The sequence below is a fragment of the Protomyctophum parallelum genome, assembly GCF_964188405.1.
Source record: "Protomyctophum parallelum genome assembly, chromosome: 1".
NCBI classification, from domain to species: Eukaryota; Metazoa; Chordata; class Actinopteri; order Myctophiformes; family Myctophidae; genus Protomyctophum; species Protomyctophum parallelum.
In genome coordinates, this window is record NC_139697.1 from 9,959,649 (window position 1) to 9,969,847 (window position 10,199).

Below are 10,199 nucleotides of genomic sequence, written 5' to 3' on the forward strand. Positions count from 1 at the left end.
CTCACTTATGTATGACTGGCTCGCCTCGCCTCTCAGCTCTTCTCAGTGTTGCTAGGAGACGGAATGCTTCCAGCGCTCATCACCCACATAGAGCTCTGTGGTGGGTTTGGAGTTACATTTTGCACGAATCTTTGGTGCCGTGGCCCGTGGCAACAGAATTCTAAACGCAGATCAAAGTGCTGGAAGCTCCAACAATGTTGTAGGCTAAAGATTGATTGATTGAAATATTTATTAACAGTTTGCAGAATTACAGTACATTTCAAACACAACTCAATACAAAGACTGTTAACTGTGTGAGTGGACGACCCTACACTTGTTTACAAGAGGGTCCACCTTGTTCAAAATGTGCACACTCAACTTCTGCATATTCATTCACTAATTCCCAGACCCCGATGCCATCCTTTTTCTCAGTGCGGCTATATTGATTGATTGATTTAAAATTGTATTCACACAGTAGGCTATGTAGAATGGGTAAGGGTATACATTGATTGATTTAATTGATTGAACATAAATGTAAAAACAGCAACACTGCAGAGTAGTACAGTCAAACACTCAAAAGGGAGCACCAAAGAATGTCCTTGCTGTCTTGTTTCCATTAAGGCCCTATGTGCAATCAATTCATAGACATGACATGAAGAAAACAACAAAATTCAATATAATCAATAACAGGCTAAATAATTTCAGCAAAAAAATACCGTATTGTGCCAAATATTAAAAACGACTGATTATAAGACGACCCCCATTTTTCAAGACTCATTTGTGGAAAAAGAACATTGAATGTCAAATAGTCTAGTCCAAAATATACACTTCTATGAAAAAAAGAAATCATCATATATACAGTTAAATAACGTAAAAAAGGGAAAAACATGTACATAAGTACATTGGTACATAACTGCAGTTTCAAATATTTGATCAAATAGGGGACTTTGAATTAAACATTAGCCATACAGACTCTTTGTCTGGCTTTAAATGTGCTGGTGTCACATAAATCATAGACACAGTATAAGCAATTATATGCTATTATTTTTGGTTTGGCAAAATCTGTGCTTCACAATACTGTGTTTGTTTGATAGCCTACTTTGAGATGCACACACATGCGTTCTCACACAGAACTCACTCACTCACTCACTCACTCACTCACTGCATGCATGATTCCATGAGGGACCCATTCTTCAAGTTGTTTATATCACAGTGTTTTATGAGGTGCTGCTTCCTCCGAATATATTCTTTGTTAAGAAAAGCGTTAAAAAGTGTCTCTGCCTACATCTGTCTTTCTTGTTTTCTATCTCCATGTTTTATTACAGTATACATGTGCAGGCCTCTCTGCCCCATATCTCTTTCGCTCTGTTTCTTTCTACTACTACAAAAAATGTTTATGTAAAGCTGGAGGACTATTCATGTCTCGTTGTGATTCCCTCTCTTTGGTCTCTCTCTCTCTCTCACCTAATGAGACAGTATTTACATATGGATACAAACAGAAGTGCTGTGGGATATCTTTCCTCAGACCCATATAATGGGACCACCCCAGAGACTAACTTTAAATGGACTTTATTGAAAACCCACCCATTCTTTCAAAGTTTCATTTTTGCTCTGAGCAAACCTTTTCATTACACTCTGTGCCTGAACCTTCTATTCATTACTTCATGCCCACTCCCTTATTCTTCTGTCATTCCTTTCCTTCCTATATTGTTCCTCACGAGGCTTCTTTTAATTTTCTGGTTGTCTGCTTTTTTTTTGTTTCATCTCCTTCCTGCCTTCATGTATCAATATTTTATACACGAGGCCCTTGGACAGTCTGCACAGATTATAAATCAAGGCTCAGAAAGAGAGAGCAGACAGAAAAGACGGGAGATTGGAGTCTGAAAGAAAAATAATGGAGAGAACGAGAAACAGAGAGACTTAACAGAACCAGGGAGACTCTAGATTGACACAGTGTTGACATAAAGAGAAGAAGAGAGTGGTAAATAATGAGAAGGGCAGGAGGGGGTCGGAGGGAGGGAGAGTGGGAGAGTGGCTGAAGGGTTCTTGGGAGGCAGATGAGAGGAAAGGGATGTAAAAGAGGGCAGGTTATAGGGAGGGAGGTGAGAGGATTATTCTGAAGGGTTCTTGGGTCCTGAGAGGATAGGGGGAGAAGAGGGGAGCGCGGAGACAAGGGAATGAAAAAGTGACAAAATAAGTGAAAATAAGCAAGAAAATCATAGTTTTCTATTATGCTTTATAGAATTTAAAATTCACTGAAATTCAGTGTCACTGAGGGGCTGGGTGTGATATGAGAGAAAGAAAATTGAAGCAGTGACTGTAGCAGTGGTAAAGTTAAAACCCCTGCTCTTCTGTCCTTCCAGAAAGATAACAGTTCTGTTAGTGTGAGTACATGGGCAACTCACTCCTCTCCAATCATTTGAACAACCACTGCACTACGGACAGAGGGGAAAAGAGAGAGTGGCAGGGAGTGAAACAAAAGGGATACAGAAGAAGACGAAGACTCGAGTCATAACATTTCAAGTTCTACATCTGCCTCATTTTCTTCTCCAGGTAGGTTTCAGAAAACAAAAAAGAAAGAAAACAGACTTTAAGCTGCTTAGACTGTGGTGAAAAGATGACTGGAATACTGTTTCTTTATTAATTTAGATTTTTAGAGTTTTACCGGTATGTAGTGCGCAGACTGCGCACAAAAGTATTTTTCTATAATTTCTGAGAATTGTGAATTTGTATGCAATTACATTGATTAGGAGGTGCCAATTGACTTCTGACATGTTCACTTGACAAATGAAGGGGGGGGGGGGGGGGGGGGAGTTACTGATTAATCAATTTCCATATCAAACGTTCCTAGCCATTCCAAAGATCTGAACTGTCACCCTTATAGATCCATCTCTCCATCATACTGTGAATGTACATCTAATATGCCGTGATGACGAATGTCTTATCTTAGTGCTAAGAATATGTTGATGTGAATCTAGAACCCTGGCAATGTTCCTTCAAACTGTCTGTGTGTGATGATGTTAACATGACATGTTAACAGATGATGAGATGAGATGAGATATACTTTATTAATCCCCGAGGGGAAATTGAAGCGTTACAACAGCATAATGTGACACATAAAAAACGAAAAATACAGAAGAACACAAAACAGACAAAAATTGACATAACCAAAGGAACTCATCCGTCCGGTATGAAGGAAGACACTTCCCTCATAAGAGTCTGTTTCCCATAACCATGCAGCTGGAAACTTAACAGAATAATCACTTCGAGGTTTGCTGCTTTGATTTTGGTGAAATTATTATAAATAGTAGGAAACAACCATAATAATAATAATAATAATTATTATTATTATAATAATACATTATTATTAGTAGTTGTAGTAGTAGGGCTAGCATGGAATATAGTAGATTGTGTCAATCTAGCCAATAGCATATATATTCGACCTTGTCTTCATGAAGTTCATGTAGACATTGGCATTCTATGACACGTTGATTTCTAGCTAATATGATTTCCCCTAAATCTGAACAAGTAATTTCTATTGTGCTCCATTGAGTGGCTGGTCTTCAGACGTGTGAGCATATTTGTTCTTTCTAACATCTTAACTCTAATAACAAGACTGGAGTAACTGAAAGACTTGGGCGGGAACCCCTTTTGGTGTTTTAAACATTGTTATAATTTAGCTATTGAAAAATAGCAGATCTACAAGCTCATAGCGCGCCACTCGGTGGCGAGCTATGAGCTTGTAGATCTGCTTGTAAGTCTGCCATTTTTGAAAAATCGTTCAAATGTGCCTCAAATCTTTCAGAAAATTGTCATGATTTTGAAAACCTTTTCTTTTTATTTCGACGTCAGGCCTGAATGGGTGAAGCTGAATGGTCACTTTCAGGTGTTGAGTAGAAACCGTGTTCTAACACAATCTTTCTCAACTTCTTTCAAATTCTTTTGATAATCTTTTCTTCCCCCCCGACCTACCATCATGGAACATATTTAAAGAAACGTGTGTTTTAGATTCTACCTACACAATTAACAGCCTGTGCTATGTTTATCACATTCAAATGTAGATTGTCTTATATGTCAACTGTGAAGGGTGTGTTGAATTATACAGAAACACATTGACATGTCACACACTACCATGTAGAATAAGTGTGTGTTGCCCCTTATTCAGTCGTGTGTGGGGTTTGCTAAAAATGTCACATCCTTTTTGAGCTTGTACTTACTCCACGTCCAATGTAGAAGAACAAAGTGTTTATAAGAAACGGAGAGAGACTTTGTAAGTCTCCCTCTCTGGATTAACTTGTGCTGATGTTGAGCATTTTTCATCCTTGTGGGTCATTACTCACAAGGAGGAACTGTGTGTGTGTGTGTGTGTGTGTGTGTGTGTGTGTGTGTGCGTGTGTGTGTGTGTGTGTGTGTGTGTGTGTGTGTGTGTGTGTGTGTGTGTGTGTGTGTGTGTGTGTGTGTGTGTGTGTGTGTGTGTGTGTGTGTGTGTGTGTGTGTGTGTGTGTGTGTGCACGCACTCAAGTGTGATATTTGTCAGAGAGAGAGAGAATAAGTGTGTATTTGACCTACTCCATCACTTTAGATTTGAGAGTTTTCTAAACATTACCTCACCTTTATCCGACGGGATCTGTTATTCAGCATGATTCAATGCTAAATGTTTCAGTCAAATGCAGTCAAACATCTGCATTTAGTATATGCGCGTGTGTTTGTGTGCGTGCGTGCGTGCGTGCGCGCAAGTGTGCGTGTGCGTGTGGTTCTCAGCATGAATAGGGTAGCTGAGAGACCTAGCTGGAACAGTTGAGCAATAGCTGTGTAGGACTGTGGACTGGATCAATAACTGACCTTCCCTCCTCTCTCTCCCCTCTCTCCCATTCAGGAACCATTGGTCATCCTACTTAACCGATGGAGAATCTTCTGACAAACCTTAGCTCCACTTCTATCCCTGAGCAAACACCAGAACCTACTAACTGCAGTGGCTGGGACCACCAGTGGGGAGGCCCGTATCTGCGTAAGGTAGCTCACCTAGACACAGAGCTCTACAATGACTTCTATGCTGTCTGGGTGACCCTCATGGTGAGTTGGAGATGCATTCCAGTTGGAAAGGCATGGGTTCAACATCATTGTTGTTCCTCCCTACATTTGTTAAAGGCTGTGGAACTGTGGAATGTAGAATGCATCAGTTGTAGAAGGTTTAACCACTTTAAGCCATGTTATATTTGTACAAAATCTTCAAAAAAGTGTGCATAATGTTTTAGGATGAGATGTGTTGTGAGCTTGTACTGTGTATCTGCTTTTTTTAGCAAAACATTTAGAAACAAATTAATTAATAAATGTATTTATTAAATGCTATTTATTTATTTGTTTATACTGACTTACATGCCCAAAATAGGGATTCCAGGTTGATCTAGGGCAGGCTACTTAAAGGACAGCTTCACTCATTACATGCGCAAGCAGAGTGCGCAAGTACTGTGGTCGGCTGGACCGAAAGTGGTATGTAGTACTACGTACAGTATGGTATGATTATAAATGGGGTCTGAAGCATTTAGAACAGCAGTTGTAATAGACATTAGCAGAACTTGCACGTACTTGCGCGCTCTGCTTGTGCACAAGTAGGCCATGTATGGCCTACCTGTGTACAAGGCTCAAGTTTGCACCTCGGCACCTCGGCAGAAAGTCTCAGTTTGGATTTCAGGACCTCCATGTTGATATTCATTCATCAGCCAACACTCCCAACTCACAGGTAGTACCCCCCCGTCCAGAGAGGACGTATAGGGCCTTAGTCCTTATACTCCTCCTCCCAGAATCACACCTTGGAAAGCATGAGTGTCTATTTCAAACAATGTGTTTTTTGACTGGGGGGGTCATATTTTGACAGCAGGAATTGCCTGTCATAATTTGACCCCCCAGTATCAGGATGTATTAGGATGTTGTTATTCATTCATCAGCCAACACTCCCCACTCACAGGTAGTAGCCCCCCTCTCTACTTTAATATTGCTCCGTGGAAGCTGCCTGTTGCTGCCTACTGCCTGTGTCTCAGGCAGTGGACCATTCAGTAACCTGCCTACGAATGACATCATAGGTAGGCAGGTTTGGTTTATTTCAAAGAACAATGACTGCTAACTTTCCGAGACTGAATTGTATAGTCCATCAATGCGACGCAGAGTGAGCATTAGTGAGGACCAATTACATGGAGATAAGTTTGAAAATGGGAAGTGCTCCTTTTAATTGTACGTTCAAATCAACACTCAGGAGGAAGGATACTGTCTGGGGGGTGACTAGGTTTGTATGGTCTGGCACTGGAATCCAAACATACAGGCTATGCTCTTCCCTAAACATATAGAGGCTTCACTAAAACAATCCAATAAATGTAGGCTACTCGTTCCCCTTCTGGGCTTGGCAGCAAGTTACACAGCACTACCAACTAGAAAAATCACACCCGTGTGAAGTGAGTGCCGCTAATATATTAAAGATGGAGTGCCACAATTTTTTTATTTTTCCAGTTTTTCATGTGTCTATGAGGTGACAGTACTTAATTAGACAGACTGGAGTTGTTTTATGTGCAATTGTGTATTGACTTTGTATTTAGGGTTTCTTCCTAGAGGCTGAACCCTTGACAGTCAAACGGGCCAATGAAGTAAACAGTTATATATAGTGACACCACACTATCAGCCCCTCCCCTAACCCCTCCCCCCCTTTATCATACAACTACAGCTGTGGGTGCGGCTTCAGTTCAGGTGGATCACCACCCATCACCACCCACCAGGCAAACCAGGCATACTTAATGAACTGGTGGGCGTGTCCACGTAAAAGCATGATTTTAACAAATACTGTACACTTTTTGGAAAAAGTTCCTGATGATCATGTTTTAGGGTGGAAAAAAATGGTGGCACTCCATCTTTAAAGTCTAACTCATTAGGTGATGTAATGGTGATGTAAAACAAACGGTGCAATCACAAACATTAAACGACATTAACAATAAAGAGACAATATGATGTAAATGACACATTATGACGCAAATTGTCCCTTCATTGTCAATGCATTTACAAAACAAACATTGAACTAAAGACAAACATTAAACCTGTGTATAGGAGGGGCTGGCGCCCCTCAAAAATGTGCTGTTCTCCATACGAATAATCGGATAAGTCCGTCTTGATGACATGGTTCTGACGTAATGTGTACCGATTTGTGTGAATATTTGCCACACGGTTTTTCAGCACCAATGTGCAGGCTGTTGTTGCAGCATTTATAAATTGTGCATGTGAGACTCAGCTCGACAGATTACTTCATCATTAACTGACATTCCGTCCACTCCCTCTGCCAGGTGTGTAACTGCGTGATGCTGGTAGTTGGGGTCGTGCTGAACAGCGTTGCTCTCTACGTGTTCTGCGGGCCCTCAACCCACCTTTCAGCCACTGTGGTTTATACCATAAACCTGGCCATAGCTGACCTCTTGGTGGCGCTGTCACTCCCAGCCCGTATCGCTCTGTACTATAGTGGAGGGAACTGTCTGGCCTGCTCCTACGTGCACGCGTTCAGCTACTTTGTCAACATGTACTGCAGTATCCTCTTTCTGACCAGGTGGGTATGTCAGTGGCCTTCTCGATCTCTCCATATCCCCTGTTGACATGTGCATATATTATTGTTTACCACAGCACAGGCATACCGGTTCTCCTAACCTTTTCCTTTTTTAAGCTGAGCCATACAGAGATGTTGTGTGCTTTCCACAATTACTGTTTCTTCAACTCTCCAACAATGTTGTGCGTTTTAATGATCTCGATGATATGAATCGTGTGTAATTGTAACGGGTAAACAGCAGTGAATGTACCAAAGTCTGCCAGGCTGCCACCTCCTAGTACGGGTGGCTCAGGGGTAGAGTGGCCGGATGGTAACCGCAAGGTTGCCAGTGCCTCAATTGCTCCTATAATTGCTCCTGACGTGCAGGTTGGTTGGTGCCTTGCATGGTTTCCTCCTCCATCGGTGTATGAATGGGTGAATGTAATTCACAATCGACTGTGGCTCAGGAGGTAGAGCAGGTCGTCCAATGATCCATGGGTCGACGGTTCGAATCCCGGCTCCTCCTGTCTACATGTCGAAGTGTCCTTGGGCAAGACACTGAACCCCAAATTGCTCCCGATGTGCTGTTTGGTACCTTGCATGGCTTCTGCCGCGATCGGTGTATGAATGTGTGTGTGAATGGGTGAATGTAAAGCGCCTTGGATAAATGTGCTATATAAATGCACCATTTACCATTTACCATTTTATAAAGTGCCTTGGATAAAGGCTCTATATAAATGCACCATTTACCTAAGATAAAAGCTAATCACGTCACACCAAAACGGTCAACTCTGGTAATCCAGTCTGTGTGTCGCGGGTTCGACTCCCGATCCCGACGGCCTCTACTGCATGTCACCCCCCCATCTCTCTCCCCATTTCCTGTCAGCCTACTGTCTATCCCTCTATATAAAATAAAAGGTGAAAAAAACAGACACCGCTTTGAATTACACCTGTCCTACTCCTATCTAAGCCCTAATCGGCATCACTCTCCCTACATCGATCAGACAATCCGTTATCTCACAAGATTAATACACAATACAGGAATTTGATATTAGTTACCTCTTGCATGCATGGCCATGCAGCTTCTCCACGCAGGTTGAAATCTAGAACCAGCTTTGTGCAGACAGCCCTGCCTCTCCAGATGAGCAGACAAGAAGAAGCAAGAGCAACCTCTGGAAATATGAATGGGAAAAGTATATGACAGCTGAGTGCTTGAATGGCTGGACAGAGGAATTATACCCACTGTGACTGAATGCCTTGCTTGTGGTCATGACCTTGGATGAGCAACCTGGAAATCTCTAAATGGAACTGCACAATAAGATAAGACACTTGCAAGTTGCAACTGTGGATCAGTGCAGACTGTCCCATCTGCTGCAATGTGACGATGCCCCCAGTACAGCCCAGAAGACCTAGCAGAACCCACCCAACAGCTGTGGCCTGTGCTCGATATCAGCAGAGCAACATTTGAAATAGGGTTAGGGTAAAAAATATGTCAGGTTTCACCTGACAAAAAGGTCAAGCACAATTATATAATCAACCATTATCTCTAGAACAAAGACACAGAACAAGAGTTGTTGTGGCGGCAGTGGCAGGGTTTGCACGCATTTTAAATCAGTGACTGTTACCAAACCAAGTTCATTGCGTAATATTCAACCATTGCCTTCGTTTGTTAAATCTTTATCCTCTCCTTCCAGTATTTGTGTAGATCGATACCTGGCTGTTGTCCATGCATCCAGTACTCTTCATCGATGGAGAACTACTGGGGCAGCCAAGTGTGTCAGCGCCACCGTATGGCTCTTTGCAGTGGTGGTTACCTACTCCTTCCAGGTAAACAAACACACACGCCCATGCAGGACACACACACACACACACACACACACACACACACACACACACACACACACACACACACACACACACACACACACACACACACACACACACACACACACACACACACACACACACACACACACACACACACACACAGGGGATGAACCCAAAGTTAATAATAGGAACAGGGTTTGGGACGATTGGTCTGATCTGGTTTGTGTTTTTCTTCCACCTGCTCCTGCAGACCACAGCCTTGGACCTCAGCTCCTCGTGTGTTCTCATGCCGGCCCTCTTCTCCCTCACCATCCTGGAGTTCCTGCTGCCGCTGCTGGCCGTGGTGGGCTTCACGCTGCGCGTGGCCTGCTTCCTCTCGGCCAGCCAGCGGCTGATGCCGCAGCAGAGCCGCGCCAGGAAGATGCGGGCGGTCCGGCTGCTGGCCACCGTGCTTGTGGTCTTCACCGTCTGCTTCACGCCGTTCCACGTCCGCCAGCTGCTGGTCTACTTCCGGGTGGAGATCACGGGGGAGGTGGGGCTGAGGCCTGGGGCGGGGCCCGTGCTGGCCTATCACATCACGGTGACCCTCAGCAGCCTGAACAGCTGCCTGGATCCCGTGGTCTACTGCTTCGTGACGGACAGCTTCAAGCGAGTGTGGCGGAGGAGGCGGCGAGGAGGAGGGACGAGGGAGACGGATGGAGAGTGGGAAGGCGGGAGGACGAGCGGAGCGGAAGTGGACAGAAACTCTGTGAAGTATTCAGGCACGGTGCTGGCGATAGTGCACAGTGTGGCGGCGCTCGCACTGACCAACTCAACCCGCTCTGTGACCAATGTGTAA

General features: G+C 43.5%; 1 protein-coding gene across 1 annotated transcript; it reads left to right on the plus strand.

The window, feature by feature from the left end:
- Window positions 1–2,427: 2,427 nt before the first annotated feature.
- Window positions 2,428–10,199, plus strand: LOC310856970 (G-protein coupled receptor 20-like; the record flags this gene model as incomplete). The annotated part of the gene is made up of 5 exons (XM_083762556.1): window positions 2,428–2,532; window positions 4,856–5,052; window positions 7,302–7,558; window positions 9,229–9,361; window positions 9,612–10,199. The coding sequence occupies exons 2-5, from the start codon at window positions 4,882–4,884 to the stop codon at window positions 10,197–10,199; spliced, it is 1,149 nt and encodes a 382-aa protein (XP_083618682.1). The 5' UTR covers window positions 2,428–2,532; window positions 4,856–4,881.